Source organism: Tursiops truncatus, chromosome 6, assembly GCF_011762595.2.
Source record: "Tursiops truncatus isolate mTurTru1 chromosome 6, mTurTru1.mat.Y, whole genome shotgun sequence".
In the NCBI taxonomy this organism is placed as follows: Eukaryota; Metazoa; Chordata; class Mammalia; order Artiodactyla; family Delphinidae; genus Tursiops; species Tursiops truncatus.
The window spans coordinates 26,000,205-26,017,147 of record NC_047039.1 but is presented as its reverse complement, the minus strand read 5'-3'; the positions used below and the strand labels follow the sequence as shown (position 1 = coordinate 26,017,147).

At 36.3% G+C, this 16,943-nt stretch overlaps 2 protein-coding genes and 1 non-coding gene across 10 annotated transcripts in view; 2 read left to right on the top strand and 1 right to left on the bottom strand.

The window, feature by feature from the left end:
• CENPP (centromere protein P) overlaps nt 1–16,943 on the bottom strand; it is a 234,678-nt gene that overhangs the window by 60,225 nt on the left and 157,510 nt on the right. The gene's annotated exons all lie outside the window — the stretch shown is intronic.
• ECM2 (extracellular matrix protein 2) overlaps nt 1–16,943 on the top strand; it is a 70,667-nt gene that overhangs the window by 37,681 nt on the left and 16,043 nt on the right. For 3 of the 5 annotated variants that reach the window (XM_073805915.1, XM_033857775.2, XM_033857773.2), the window contains 4 exons: nt 7,376–7,688; nt 11,580–11,768; nt 13,964–14,536; nt 16,802–16,917. In XM_073805915.1, coding sequence (XP_073662016.1) covers nt 7,400–7,688; nt 11,580–11,768; nt 13,964–14,536; nt 16,802–16,917 — 1,167 coding nt within the window. In that variant the 5' untranslated portion in view covers nt 7,376–7,399. The remainder of the gene's footprint in view (nt 1–7,375; nt 7,689–11,579; nt 11,769–13,963; nt 14,537–16,801; nt 16,918–16,943) is intronic. The other 2 variants (XM_033857774.2, XM_019940466.3) reach the window with 2 other exon arrangements.
• LOC117312863 (U6 spliceosomal RNA) lies at nt 1,198–1,304 on the top strand. The gene has a single exon (XR_004527267.1). It is a non-coding gene; the product is annotated as a U6 spliceosomal RNA (small nuclear RNA).

Here is a 16,943-nt window from a genome sequence, read left to right as displayed (position 1 = left end):
ATACATCCTTTCAGAATGAACATAAGATATAAACATTTTCATATGACCAACAAACAAAAGAACTGGTCATCAGCAGTCCTGCACTAAGGCAATTACTAAAAGGTATTTTTTAGGAAGAAAATAATCCTGATAGAAGACTGGAGATACAGAAAGAAATAAGAAGAAAGAAAAAGGATAAATGTTTAGGAAGATCTAAATCAGTGGTTCTTAATTGGAGGCAGGCTGAATCCTTCCACCCCCAAGACACATCTGGTAATATATGAAGACATTTTTGGTTGTTATAACTGAGAGGAGGTATCTACTGGGTAGGAGCCAGGGATGCTACTAAATATACAAAGGCCAGCCCCCCACCACAACAAAGGAATTATCCAACCCAAATGTTAATAGTGCTAAGGTTGAGAGAGCCTGATCTAAATGAACTTTCAGCATAAAATAATAATAATCTTTTGAGGGTTTAACAAATATAAAGAATTAAAATATACGACAAAAGTAGTATATGTTCTAGGATGAGGTAAGTAAAGTTAAAGTCCAGAAAGAGGTAAAGGTACTAATTTATATTAGACTTGGTAAGTTAAGGATGTATGCGGTAATCTCTACAAAGAACTTTATAGTGAAAAGTATACAATTACTAATGGATTAATAAAAACTAAGCAATCAATTAAAAAGAAAGCAAGCAAGAATGGAAAAAAAAAACACACAAAGAACAGGCAGGACAAATAGAATGCAAATATTCAGAAAATATATTTAAATTCAAACATATCAAGTGTTACAGTAAATAAAAATAGACTTTCTATTCCAATTAGAAGATAAAAATTGTCATATTGAACTAAAAATGATACGCTAATAGAAAATACATTGAAAATATGAAAGGCTGAAAGTAAAATGATGCAAAAAATATATTAAGTAGACATTAATAAAAAGAAAGCAGCTACATTAATTAGACAAAGTAGATCTTATGACAAAACACACTACTAGAGATACAGAAAGTACCTAATGATAAAAGCACCAGAAATATATAACAATTCTAAATGTGTATATACCTATACCATGGCCTCAAAATATATTAATAAATATGACCAAAGTGACTTATATTAAATTTCATCCAAAAATAAACCCAAGAGACAATATAGTTAAAAACAACAGAAAATCTATTATTACATTATTTATAAATTAAAAATTACAATTAAGAACATAAAAGTGCTCACTTTGGCAGCACATATACTAAAATTGGAACAATACAGAGAAGATTAGCATGGCCCCTGAACAAGGATGACATGCAAATTTGTGAAGCATTCCATATTTTTACATAGAGAACAGACTTGTGGTTGCCAAGGGGGAGGAGGGGAGGAGGGGAGGGAGAGGGATGGGCTGGGAGTTTGGGCTTGGTAGATGCAAACTATTATATTTAGAATGGATAAACAACAAGGCCCTAATGTATAGCACAGGGAACTATACTCAATATCTTGTGATAAACCATAATGGAAAAGAATATAAAAAAAGAATGTATATATGTTTATAATTGAGTCACACTGCTGTACAGCAGAGATGGGCACAACATTGTAAATCAACTATTCTTCAGTTTAAAAAAAAAAAGAAAAAAGAACATAAAAATATTTCCAGAAGATATATGCACAAGAGTGTTTTGTTTTGTTTCATTTTTTGGCCACGCCACGCAGCTTGTGGGATCCTAGTTCACTGACTACAGATTGAACTCATGCCCTTGGCAGTGAATGCTCAGAGTCCTAACAACTGGACCAAAAGGGAATTTCCACAGGAGTGTTTACAACAGAGGAAAAGTGGAAAAAATTAAATATCCATCACCAAATTGTTTGTTACATAACTTATGGAATGAAAATAGAGTGCACAGACCAGATAGATTTACATACATTGACATATATGTCCATATGACCACAATTTATTACTGAATGGAAAGAAAACAGATTGCAGTATATCGAACAATTCCATTTATGTTTAAATATATATGTTCATATATGTTTAGAAGGTATCATGAAAGATACCCTTAAACTAGGGGATGGGAAACTATGGCCCATAGGCCAAATTCTGTTTTTCAAAGTGCCATCAGAATACAGTTGTGGCCATCCATTTACTTGTCTATGGTTATTTTTGGCTACAATAACAAAGTTGAATAGTTTTAACAGAGACTGTTGTCCTGCAAAGCTAAAAATATTTACTCTCTGGACCCTGAAGAAAAAGTAGGTCTACCGTTGTACTAAACTATGAATTATCGTTAAGGCAACTTGTTTTTTATGCCTGTGTATCATTTTGAGTTTTTAAAAATTATGTACTAGTTTTAGAAACTTAAACACATCTTAAAAAGCATTGATAAAAAAAGATTAAGAACTCAGGAGAAAGAAAACTGTGTGAACATGGCTTATCTGTAAATCTCTTATGGGCCATGATATGAACAACAAATTGTAGCTCAATCTAAGGAAGACTTTTCTGACAGAGCTGTCTGAACATGGAAGATAAAGAACTTCCCATTACTGGAAAAGCAGATGACTTCAAAGATTCATTCAAAACCTGAGTTCTATACAGTGAAGCACCATTATAAATGATATAGATTGCTAGGAAGCAAGAGCATCACCTGGCCACAATGAAAACACAAACTGAAAGTAGGATCATAAATCAATGAACATGCAACTCTGACTAAATAAGCATATAAGCATACCACAGAGATGTTGTGTGTTTGGTTACAGACAACCACAATAAAGCTAATACTGCAACACAGGGAATCACACAATTTTTTTTGGTTTCCCAGTGCATATAAAAGTTATGTTTACAGTATACTGTATTCTATTTAATGTGCAATAGCATTATGTCTAAAAAGATAATCAATGTTCCTGTCTTAATTAAAAAATACTTTATTGCTAAAAAAATGCTAGCCATCATCTGAGCCTTCAGAGCATAATAATCTTTTTGCAACAGTAACATCAAAGATCACTGATCACAGATCACCATAACAAATATAGTAATTTGGTAATAATGAAAAAGTTTAAAATATTGTGAGAATTACCAAAATGTGACAGCATGAAGTGAGCAAATGTTGTTGGAAAAAAGGTGCCAATAAACTTGCTTGATGCAGGGTTGCCTCAAACCTTCAATTTGTTAAAAAATGCAGTATCTGTGAAGCATGCTAAAGTGCAATAAAACGAAGTATGTCTGTACTGTCTCCACAGTTTTGTCTTTTCCAGAATGCCATGTAGTTGCAGTCACACTGTACTAGCCTTTTCAGATTGGCTTCTTCCACTTAGTAATAAGCATTTAAGATTCTTTCACGTCTTTTCATGGTTTGAGAGCTTTTCTTTTTAGTGCTGAATAATACTCCACTGTTTGGATGTAACACAGTTTATTTATCCATTCACCTACTTAAGGATGTCTTGGTTGTTCCCAAGCTTTGGCAGTTATGAATATAGCTGCTGTAAACATCCATGCGCAGGTTTTGGTGTGGATATAAGTTTTCAGCTCATGTGGGTAAATATTAAGAAGCATGACTGCTGGATTGCAGGGTAAGAGTATGTTTAGTTTTGTAAGAAATTGCCAAACTGTCTTACAGAGTGGCTGTATGGTTTTGTATTCCCACCAGCAATAAATGAGAGTTCCTGTTGCTACACACCCTTACCTCACAATTTGTCAGTGTTTTTGATTTTGGCCATTCTAACAGGGTACAGTGCTATCTTGTTGTTTTAGCTTGTGATCTACTATTTTAAAAATCCAGATTTGGGAGAAGAAAGTAGAAATTCTGGATGATAACTGTGGATTTGTCTAGTTCTTGCAGCTATACCAGTTTTTTTCTTCATGTAATTTGAATCTGTACTGTTCAGTGTATAAAGGCTTAGAATTGTTACATCTTCATGAATAGATCCTTTTATCATTACATAATGGCTCTCTTTATTCTTCTTCATCTTATATTAATATAGCCATCCACTTTTTTTATTGAGTTAAATATGTCTTTTCTTAAAACTTTATTTTATTTATTTATTTTTTTGGCTGCATTGGGTCTTCATTGCTGCGCGTGGGCTTTCTCTAGTTGAGTCGAGCGGGGGCTACTCTTCATTGCAGTGTACAGGCTTCTCACTGCGGTGGCTTCTCTTTTGTGGAGCACGGGCTCTAGGCATGTGGGTTTCAGTAGTTGTGGCACATGGGCTCAGTAGTTGTGGCTCGCAGGCTCTAGAGTGCAGGCTTAGTTGTGGCGCACCAGCTTAGTTGCTCCACGGTATGTGGGCTCTTCCCGGACCAGGGCTTGAACCTGTGTCCCCTGCATTGGCAGGCAGATTCTTGAGCACTGTGCCACCAGGGAAGCCCCCACTTTTCTTTTGATTAGTGTTACCAAAGTATATATTTTTCCATCCTTTTAATTTTAATCCATTTGTATCTTTATTTAGCATGAGTTTCTTATAGGCAGCATAGAGTTGGGATTTTATTTTATTTTGTTTTATTTTATTTTATTTTGTTGTGGTGGGTCTTAGTTGAGGCTGCAGTCTCCTTAGTTGTGGCATGTGAACTCTTAGTTGTGGTATGCATGTGGGATCTAGTTCCCTGGCCAGGGATTGAACCCAGGCCCCCTGCATTGGGAGCATGGAGTCTTAACCACTGGACCACCAGGGAAGTCCCTAGAGTTGGGTCTTAATTTTTAAAAATTCAATGTGGACAGTCTCTGTGGCAATTAATAAATTCACATTTAATATGATTTACATGTAATATGTTTTGGATTATTTCTATTACTCCACGTTATCACCTTTATTGGTTTATTAGCTATAACTCTTGTTTTTTTGGTGATTACCTTAGGGCTTATAGTATGCATCTTTAACTTATTACAATTATCTTCAGTTGATATTCCACTTTGCTTATAGTATTAGAACATAACAGTATATTTACACTTCCTCTTTCCTCCTTTCTGCTTCTGTTGTCATACATTTTACTTTCACTTAAGGTAGAAACCCCAAAATACAGTATTATTATATTAATCAACACAACTGTTAAACAGATGACTGTATTAAACTAGCATCTTTTAAAGAGATTTAAAAATAAAAAAGAGCATTTATCTACATATATGCCATTTCCTGTGATATTCATTCCTTTGTGTAGATCCATAATTCTATCTGATATAATTTTCCTTCTACTTTAGCATTTCTTACAGTGCAATTCTGCTGGTGATTAATTCCTTCAGCTTCTCTATGTCTGAAAAAGTCTTTATGTTGCCTGTGTTTCTGAAAGACATTATCACTGAGTATATAAGTTGATTTTTTTCAGTACCTGAAAGTCATTGTTCCACTGTCTTCTGGCTTGTACTGTTTTGAATGAGAAGTCTTTTATTCTATTCTTAACTTTGTGTCTTTTTCTCTGGTCACTTTTAAGATGTTCCCCTTATTACTGGTTTTAAAGCAATTTGATTATGATGAATATTTGACATAATTTTCTTCATATTTCTTATTTTGGGGGTTTATTGATCTTGGATATGTGGGTTTATAGTTTTCATCAAATTTGGAAAATGACCAGTCTTTATTTCTTCAAATATTTTTGTGCCTCCCTAGTCCTTCAGGGACTGGAACTGGACATAAATTGATCTTCTTGAAGTTGTCCCATAGTTTGAAGATGCTCTGTTCATGTTTTTTACTGGTCATGTGTGTGTGTGTGTTTCATTTTGGATAATTTCTGTGACTATGTTTACAAGTTTACTAATTTTTTCCTGCAGTGTCTAATGTGCTATTCATCCCTTGCAGTATAGTTTTTCCTCTCTCACATTGTAGTTTACATCTTTAAAAGTTCAATTTGGATTTCTTTAAATATCTTTCCTCTACGTTCTTGAACACGCAGATTATGGTTTTAATAACTTTTAATGACCTACTTAATAATTATGTCAGCTGTGCTATGGATGGGTTTCAATAGATTGATTTTCCTCATCATGGGTCAACAATTCCTGTTTCTTTGTGTGCCTGGTAAATTTTTGCTGGATTTCCCAGTACTTGTTGGGTGCTCTGGGACATAGTTAAGTTGTTGCACACCGTTTGATCCTTTCTGGAGGCTTGCTATTCAGTGCTGTAAATGGGATCAGATCAGCCGTTAGTCTAGGGTAAATTGTTTTCTCTGATGTGCCGATGCCCTTCTGAGCACTCTGTCTGATGCCCTTTGCAGTACAGGTTCTCCACTATGACTGGTGGACACACAGAGTCTGCCCAGCCTTTTCTACCCTAAAGGATGTTTTCTTTTTTTGTCCTTCATGGTAGTTCTTTCTCAAGTGTTGAGTAGTTTTCTCATACAAATGTGCTAATCATACTCGGTTGAAGACTTGATATCTTTGGAAGTCTTTTTCAGGGTAGCTCTCACCTCCCTGTGCTCTGCTCTGCAAACTCTTGCCTCTCTGGCATCCCCAGGACCCCAGGTTTTTCGGTTTCTTTTTTCAACTCAGGGAGATTGTTGGGCTCTGCCTGGGTCCTCACCCTGGTCTTCAGCCTCGGAAGGAACTCCCTCCAGGCAGTGAGCAGGAGCTCAACTTGGATTTTCCCCCTCTCAGGGATTTCTGTTCTGTGCTAATCCATGTTCAAGGTTTGAAAAAGTATTCATTTCTCAAATATGTTTTTCAGCTTCACCATGTGCAGGGCCCTGTACTCCTCTTGAGACCAGCTGATTAAAAGTTACTCTTTGTCCCTCTTACCTCTTTATAACTGATAGTAGTTTGCTGTTTGCTGTTATTTTTATTTGGTGCAATTATGCTCTTTCCCCCCAACAAAGAAAATTAGAACAGTAGAGAAAAAAATAATAAAATATAAGAGCTGGGAAAATGAATTGTGGATGATGTTAGTCACAGAATGACTTGGCAGAGAGGTGGAGAGAAACCTCCTGAGTAACCTCTGAAAACCTACAACACAGTGGTCCAGAGAGGGGTCGGCACACTATGGCCTGGGGGGTAAGTCTGACCCACTGCCTGTTTTGGAATTTGTGTACACAATTGTACACATATAATGTACACAAACTGTGCACATATCACGTACACAAACTGTGTACATATCACATACATAAACTGTGTACATATTGTCTACCTTCATGTTACAAGGGTCGAGTGGAGTAGTTATGACAAAGACTGCATGGCCTGTAAAACCTAAAATGTTTACTATATGGTTCTTTATAGAAAAAGTTTGCTCATGTCTGGTCTAGCAATAAAGTACTAAAAATTATTTGATTCTGACAGAAAAATTCTAAATTCTGACTTGGCAGTAATACTATAGCATAGAGCCCATATATTATATGTGTTATATCTCACAGGCTTGCTGCTGAGGGATATAGGCAATTATAGGCCAATTTTCAGAGGTAAAAATTTAGTCACTAACTCTGAAATTCTGTTTCATTCTCATCCTAGGAATCAAATAGTGAAAAAGCAAGCATGAAGTTTTCAAGCTTGTATTGTTTTCTTCTGCTTCTCGTTATTCAAACTGACTTTGGACAAAATGAAGAAACTTCTAGGAAGGAAAGAAGGAAGATGTATTATAGAAGACAGAGAAAAAGTTCCTCGCCCATCCACAGATCCAGTAGACAGCTTGGAATTCAGCAAATGAGGATAGTTACACCAGCAGCAACACTTCCCATGGTTAACTTGGATTATAGTACGGAGGAAAAGTTTGAATCCTTTTTAAGATTTCCCGGAGTAGAAGCAAGCTATAATGTGTTACCAGGTAAGAAAACAGTAGGAGAGAGGAAGAGAGAGAAACTCCAAAAAGAAAATTTTTTAAAAATTCAAGTTATTATATTATCTTTTGGTTTAATCTACAAAGATAAATTTTGAAATAATTTAAAAAACCATTCACAGAATATACTTATAATACAAATTATTGTAAAACAGAAAAAATATTACTTATCCTATAACTACATTTATAAAATCATAGTTACTATTTTGGTTTATTATTTCTAGTCTGTTTACTATGCCATGTACTTAAAATAGTTGTAATCATAATATAGTAATATACATGTCAAAACTGCTTTTTCATTTATCATGATAGATCATCTAGGATATAGAAATAAATGATTCAGATGAGTCTATGAACTCACGGCTATTAAATATTTTCAACCAAACATGAAGTTAAGCCACTGAATTTATTTTATATAGACCAAACTACTGAATTTTTAAAGTTTGAAAAGATTGGAAATTCTTCCGAAGATTTCAACTAGGCATTTTTAAACACTAATATTTAGTTGGTCCACATTTTTCCAGGTTTGGAAGGAAAAAGTAATTATATTATACATATGGTACCATTACATAAAACTTTCAAAAGAATGTATCACCACATAATGTTCTGTGACCAATACTTCATACATTGTCTCAAGAAAACCAAATGCTTCTAAATGATGTTATTTCCACGAAGTTAACAGAAATAACATACAATTACCAGGAAAAGAGACAATTTAGGTCACATTTACAACATGATTGAGAGAAGAAAGAGCCTGGAGGCAGGGAATTTAAAATGATGATTATAGGGTACCCATAACTCTTAAAGAACGATGAGGTCAATTTCCCTAATTAAGTGGAAAGATATCCAAGCTATAATAATAGAAAATAAAAAGGTTGAAAAGTAGTATGCATAATGTGATTTCAAATCTGTTTTAAAAAATATGCAGCATAGGGTGATGTGCATTAAAAGGTATAGAAGATGTATACGAAAGATTTCTAAATTGTCCTAAAATGTTTTCCAGTGGTCTTACAGTACAATTTAAAAAAATTGTGGGTTTCCCTGGTGGCACAGTGGTTGGGAGTCCGCCTGCTGATGCAGGGGACACGGGTTCGTGCCCCGGTCCGGGAAGATCCCACATGCTGTGGAGCGGCTAGGCCCGTGAGCCATGGCCGCTGAGCCTGCGCATCCGGAGCCTGTGCTCTGCCAACGGGAGAGGCCGCAACAGTGAGAGGCCCGCGTACCGCAAAAAAAAAAGAAAAAAAAATTGTGGTAAAATACACATGACATAAAACTTATCATTTAACCATTTAAAAGTGTACAATTCAGTGGCATTAAGTATATTCACAATGTTGTGCAACCGTCACCATTATCTTGTTCCTGAACACTTTCTTCACCCTAAAAGGGAACTACATATATATTAAGCACTTACTCCCCATTTTCTCCTCCCCGAAATCCCTGGCAACCACTGATCTTTCTGTCTCTATGAATTTGCCTATTCTGAATATTTAATATAAAAGGAGTCCTATAATATGTGGCCTTTGGTGTCTGACTTCTTTTACTTGGCATAATGTTTTCAAGGTTCACTCATGTTGTACAGTGTATCAGTACTTCATTCTTTTTTTATGCTGAATTATATCTCATTGCAGAGAAATACCATGTTTTGTTTATCCTTTCATCCATTGATGGATAATTGCGTTGTTTCCACCTTTTGGCTACTGTGAATAGCACAGCTACGAACATTTGTGTACAAGTTTCTATCTGAATTCTCGTTTTCAGTTCCCTTGGGTATATACCTAGAAGTGGAATATCAGGTACCTAGGAGCTGGGTCATGTGGTAATTATATGTTTAATTTATTGAGAAATTGCCAAATGTTCCCCAGAGAAGCTATATCATTTTATATACCCACCAGCAATATACAAAGACTCCAATTTCACCACATCCTTGCCATTATTTTCCATTTAAAAAATATAGCCATTCTTGTGGAAGTGAAGTGATTATCACATTGTGGTTTAATTTGTATTTCCCTAATGACTCTCAGCATCTCTTTATGTGCTTATTGTTCATTGTATATCTTCTTTGGAGAAATGTCTATTCAAGTCCTTTGTCCATATTTTAATTGGGCTGGCTTTCTGTTGTTGAGTTATAAGAGTTCTTCATGTATATTCAAGATATTAGACCCTTATCAGATATGATTTGCAAATATTTTCTCTCATTGTGTACATTGTCCTTCGACTTTCTTGACAATGTTCTCCAATGGACCAAATTTTAAATTTTGATACAGTCCAATTCATCTATTTTTTCTTTTGTTGCTTGTGCTTTTGGAATCATATCTAAAAATCCATTGCGAAATCCAAGGTCATGCTTTATTTTATGAATATTATATTTTACATCTTATATTTAGGTTTTGATCCATTTTGAGTTAATTTTTATATTTGGCATGAGGTAGGGGGCAACTTCATTCTTTTGCATACGGATATACAGTTGTCCCAGCACCATTTGTTGAAGAGACAACTTTTTTCCCCATTGAATGGGCTTGGCACTTTTGTCAAAAATCAATTGGCCATAGATGTAATGGGTTTATTTCTGGACTCTCAATATTCCACTGGTCTATATGTTTATCCTTATGCCAGTACCATACTGGTATAAGCTGATTATTGTAGCTTTGTGGTAAGTTTTGAAATCTGGAAGTGTGAGCCCTCAAAAAATTTTATTTTCTTTCAAGATTTTTTTTGGCTATTTGGGGCCCCTTATAATTCCTTATGAAATTAAGGATTAACTTTTCCATTTCTGCAAAAAAGGCTGTTGGAATTTTGATACACTATAGTACTTTTATAATCAGGAGACAACTCCTGATTATATCTATTTTTTTTTTCCAGGGGAGAAATTGGATGGGTGGGATTAGTTTACTGTAAGTATCCAAATGAGAGATGGGTAGGGCTTGAACAGGGTTGACACAGCAGTAAGGGAAAGAAGGGGACAAATGTGAGAGCTCATTTGCGGGGACAGTGGCTCAACAGATGGAAAAGAGTTATCAGGAATAACACTAGAATTGGAAGGGAAACATCCCCTCTAATATTCAAATTGACTGTCTAATGGCCTGCTTAGTTGACACACATATCCATGTATCTACAACACTCTATGTAGAGAAAACAATATACTAAAACCCACTGCACTGTGTACTTTAAAAGGGTATTTGAATTGTATTTCAATAACACAACTATTCTAAAAAATAAGAGATTGTTGCAATGTCTCATCGAGAATTCAATGTAAAAAGCACCACAAGCATACAGTCTTATTTCACCTCTCCATCTGCACATCAGGAAGGGTACAATGTGGGCTCATTCATCATTAGTGCTGTTCCAGCTCTCTGCTCTCTGGCATGTGATGGAACTATACTGCTTTTTCTCTTCTGAAGTTAGATGTAGCCGTATAATTTGCCTTGGCCAATATAATTAGACAAGTTTAGAGCTTGTGTGTTATTTGCAACCTCACATTCCCACTGCTGTGCTGGTCATCAGGGCAGCCTGCTTGGAGATGAAGCCTATTTTTTATCCTGACAATATCTACATTGGACACATAGCAGGAACAAGAAATAACTGAGATTTGGGGGTTGTTTGTTGCTGTTGTATAACTTAGCCATCCTGACAGATGCAGGATGGAAGTACGATTCAGGCTCAAGTTACCATGAGGAGGTCACTCTCAGAGCCTAAGTAAGAGGGGTTGAGAATACAGCATGTGAAAAGCATTTCAGAGGGTTACACCTGTAAGATACTTTTATCCTCTGCATGAAAGAACATAGAATGTTATCCTTGTGTGGGTCTATCACATTGGGCTCACTTCCATTCACAAGTGCTAGTAATCATACAAGGAATTTAAATGTTACTGTTCTCTTCTAGGAAAGAAAGGACACTGTTTGGCAAATGGGATGATCATGTATAACAAAGCTGTATGGTCTCCTGAGCCCTGCACTACCTGCCTCTGCTCGAATGGAAGAGTCCTTTGTGATGAGACCAAGTGCCACCCTCAGATGTGCCCCCAAACAGTTACACTTGAAGGAGAATGCTGCCCCGTCTGCTCTGATACTGGTACAAATATTTAGCCCAAACAAAATATCACATGTGATTTAGTCTTTAACTTCCATTTGTTTTTATTTTGTCACTACCTTAAATTTTAAATTATGATAAACTAGTCATCAGGGTACTTAAAATATTGGCACAATGATGCTAAACATGGAAATTATTTGGGAAATTGCATGATAGGGGAGAGAAAAATAAAACATCTTGGCTTTAGAGTTCTAGCTCTATTAGAATGAGTAAACTCAGACCAGATCACATTCCACATTTGACTCGCAGCATTACAGATGTAGTGATAGAATTTACATAGCAAACAGCTCCCATGTTCTTAGTATGCGTGAAGAACTCTGCTTAGTTCCTTACATGCATTATCTCACTTAATTCAACTCAGTGTGTTTACAGTTATCAACCCAAATGAAGATGAAGAACTCATGGTGAACAAAGGGAGGAGTGGTTTGCATCTAGAGAAAAAGCCCAGTTTTCCCAGTTTTCCCAGTCTATGTGCAGTTTTCCCAGTCTATGTGCAGTCATTACTGCTCAGGTAATCCTAGGGAAATAAAGGGCAATGGCCCTGGAGCAGTGGCTTTCTGTTGTGGCACTGCTGTGCACAGAAAGATCACACTATGAGGTTTTGTTGGCTGCTCACTGTGCCTTATCTATGAGGCTGATGCAGTAGAGGACTCTAGGGAGGAAGCCTCAGGACTCCTGCAAGAAAAGCCTGGCCAATAGCTTATGAAATAAATAAATATATGTTAAATAATTCGATGGGAAGGGATACAGATATTTTCTGTTGCCTATGATCAAGGTAGATTGTTTCCAAGCACACAGGATGATCACAGGGTGGTTACCTACAAAAGTCTCCTACCAGGAAGAACATCAGAACATTTAGGAACTGTATTTTGGTGTATACTACTAATTATTTTACTAAGCTATTATGACTTTAAAAAATGTTAGAAAATAAAAGTTTTTAATGAAACTGACTCCTTGGGATATGAAACAGAAGATTTATAAAGGCAAGATCCAGAAATTCTCAGACATTTTTCAAAGGACTTGAACTATTATTCTTGAAATGCTGTGGTTATTTTGGAAAAATAAACTTGGATATACAGAAAAGATTTTAAACGTTTCAATATGATAGTTTTAGTTTCATTTTGCTAATTTTTTCCTACTCTCCTTTTGCATGTTCTGTCAGAGATGTGAAAAAAATAACTCACAGACTTTATAATACATACTGACTTGAAATCTCAAGTAATTCCTTCACATAATTATATTTTGAGTTCTTTTTTGGGGGTGATTTATGTATGGCATTAAATAAAATCATAGAAATGATTAAGTAAATTTTTATATTTTGATGAAAGAAAATCTATGTACTGAGCTCACTTTTCCCTAAAACTCTTCATTCAGAGGGTGAGTCTAAAATCCGGTCTTTGTCAAGTCTTCCCCACTTTCTGCCAAAGATAATAACAGCTAAATACAAATGTAGATAAACTTTCTACTATTATATATTATGCTATCATCATCATGGAATAATAAAAAGTACTCTTGTGCATATGTCTAGGTTAAAGAAACATCATCTAAATCCAGGACATCTTCTATAGGTCTCAAGAAGTAAAAATAATTTAAGTACAGAGTCTGGGAGGAAAACAGAAGAGAATTTTCTATAACTCTAAATTTCAGAGGATGCTTTTAGGCCCATGGAGCTGAAAGAAAATCAGACAGATATAATAAATCTATAAATAAAAGCCAATTTCACTACCATAAACAAGTAAAAGGTACATCTCTTTCACTTTTTTATGTCTGACAGTGTACAAATTCTTACATTATCAATAAGCCCAATTAACTGAACAGTATCTACTATAAAGTTATCACATCTGATTATATTACAATCTCACAATAGGACTGCTTATGGTAAGCAATATATGGTAATATTATTCCCTCTTTAGTCACCAGATAGCATGATACTTTAGTAAAAATAAGTATTAAGGCTCACAAGGAAAAACAAGAATTGCCTATAAAGTCTTACAAAACAGAAATAAAGTTTATTTATTTCTATTAAAACTTCAAACAAAAATTTCAAGATACATTTCACATTTAAACTGCACTCATATACCTACAGGGAATGTTATTTACTAACCTAATTTTCACTATGATTTTTCCTTTCATTAATACCACAACTTGCCCCTGCTGTCTTCTCCTTATGTGGTCAGTAGCCTCCTATTTGCTACTCAGTAGTATAGCATTAAATGACAGAACTGAATTTTCTGGTGATTCTTCAGAACAAAGAGAACCTACCAGTTTACTTCATAAGCAACAGCCGTCTCCTTGGGTGGAAATGCATCAAGCACTGAGAAAAGAGGAACTTCAATTTGAGGAGGAAGAAGAAATTAAACAAGATGAAGATAGGGAGCAAAAGGAAAAGATCCCTAGACCTGGAGATTGGGGGAGACCTCCCAATGAGCGACAGAGCAGAGAAGGGGGAGAGCAGAGACCTGGAGAGAAGGGGAGGCAGGCCCATCAACACAGAAACCCAGCAAGGGAGAATGAGAATGAGGATGAGGACGAGGATGAGGACGAGGACGAGGACGAGGATGACGATGACGCCGTCAGAGGAGATATGTTCAGGATGCCCTCTCAACTCCCAATCCCAGCTACCCCCAGGGGCATACCACCTCTGCCAAGCAGGTGCTCTCTGTCATACAAAACCATCTCCTGTATCAGCGCCGACCTCACACAAATACCACCGCTAACAGCACCAGAGATAACAAGTCTGGAGCTCATAGGTAAGAGATGTTGACGTTAAATTGATTTTGTGGTTAACTCCCATTGTCCTATGAATGTTATATTTTAATTTTATAATATAAGTTGACCCCAAACAGATTAATTTCACAATCTTCAAACATAAAAACTTTGCAGAAGAGATAGGTGTTTACTGCAGAATAGCACCATCAGGTATAAAGTAAATTCCTCCAAGTGAAACCATGATTTCCTATTGACTTTTTTCTAAAGCCAGGTTTAGAAGGTATAATTTATATATAGTAAAACATTATTAGCATGTTATTCTTTGAGGGTTTTTTTAAGATTTTTTTTTTTGATGTGGACCATTTTTAAAGTCTTTATTGAATTCGTTACAATATTGCTTCTGCTTTACGTTTTGTTTTTTTGGCCGCAAAGCATGTGGGATCTTAGCTCCCCAACCAGGGATCAAACCTGCAGCCCCTGCATTGGAAGGTGAAGTCTTAACCACTGGACGACCAGGGAAGTCCCTGTTATGCTTTGAGTTTTGACAAATGCTTACAGTCAATACCACAATCAAGATATAACATTTCCATCACCTCACCAAATTCTCTCATGTCCCTCCTTTCACCAGCCCTGATGTTTTCTGTCTCTAGAGTACCTTTTCTAGGATGTCATAGAAATGGAATCATACAGCATGTAGCCTTTTCAGCTGGACTTCTTTCATTTATCATAATGCTTCTGAGGGCTATGCAGGTTGTGGCGTTTATCAGTAGCTGGCTCCTCCTTACTTCTGAGAGGTGTTCAGTTGTTTGGACAGACCACAGGTCTCAGGTGAAGAACATCTGGATTATTTCCAGCTTGGGGCAATTATGCATACAGTTGCTATAAACATCCACATATGGATGTTTGTGCCGACCTAAGTTTTCTTTTTCCTAGGGTATATACCCAGGAGTGGGATTGCCGAGTGCTACAGTAAAAGCATGTTTAACTTTATAAGAAACTGCCAAACAGTTCCTTAAAATGGCTGTGACACTCCTTCCAGCAATATCAGAGAGTTCCTGTTGTTTCCCCCCCTTGTTTTAGCCATTGTGGTAGGCATGGAGTGGTCCAGACTTTTTGCCCACATTCTTATAGGGCCAGGAAGAGCTCTGAGTGGAGGAATGGCAGGACAGATAAGTGTGTGAGGCTGGCTGGTGGGGAGACTGGGACAGTGAATGAGTCTTGGCAATAAGGCCCATGCTGGGGATAGCTCTGAAGATGCAGGGGTGAGAGAATCTGAGTGGGGTTTCAGATGTGTCTTGGGGGAAGTAACAGAAATAAACTACCACAGAAATAATAAATGATCGTATAAATAAATACTCAATGGTCACAGCGTGACCCCTTTAATCAGGATAGCCAATCTGCAATAGGACATTTCTGGTGTTATGGCCTTCCTGATACCATGTTCACATGACCTCCTAAGGAATTCTTCTCATGCCCAGAGTGTCCTGCTCCAGCAATGCCCCCTCCTTCTGTAGCCTGCATGCCAGGTGTGCTCTGCCATTAAAACAAAACAAAACAAAACAAATTGTGAAAGTCTAAAGTCTTATGAAAGATGAATGACCTGTGCTCAGTCACAGTATCTTGGTTTTATAAGAAGGACACCACATGATTTTTATAGTACTCACTATTTCTGATAAGCTCATTTTCTGGCTTTAAAAATCATTGACTACTGTACTTAATTAAATGTCAAACCAAAACCCCATAAATTAAAGCATGCAGGAACTTCTATAGATTGAAGTCACAGAATTATAACATAAGATCTGGAGGCAATCTGAGAGATTATCTCCCCAAGCTTCTTACTTAGAGGAAACTGATGCTCAAAGAAGGCAAGTCACATGCCCAGGGTTTCATTGTAAAACACAGTATATTTCTGGTCCAGGGTCTAGGAAATGTCAATAGGGAAATACAAAGAACTATAAAAATCAGTCTCTATAGCACCTTCCATAAACACATCTTTGTTGTAAAATGCATAATGTTAACAGAATTGTCTACCAAACCACATTCTGGCTGTTTTAAAGCAGCTTCATCTAAAACATGATGTACTGGAGCATGACAAGTCCTTAGAGTGAAAATTTTGACCATATGAAATAGTCTAGTCCCAGTCTTGTTTTTTTCCTAAACACTCATTTTCTTATTTAATACATATTGTCTTTGCTATAAGTATTGCTTTTCCTCCAGATAAAGCTCTCTTTTGCTATCTATGCATGTGCATGTATACATGTATTTATAGGCACATAGGCCTAAAACACAATTGCTACGTGTCCTAGGCAATTCTATCACCTCTATTCCGGACGAAGCATTTAATGGATTACCGAATTTGGAAAGGCTTGATCTGAGCAGAAATAATATCACCTCTTCAGGCATAGGTCCAAAAGCATTCAAGGTAAATAACATGCTCTGACTTCTAAC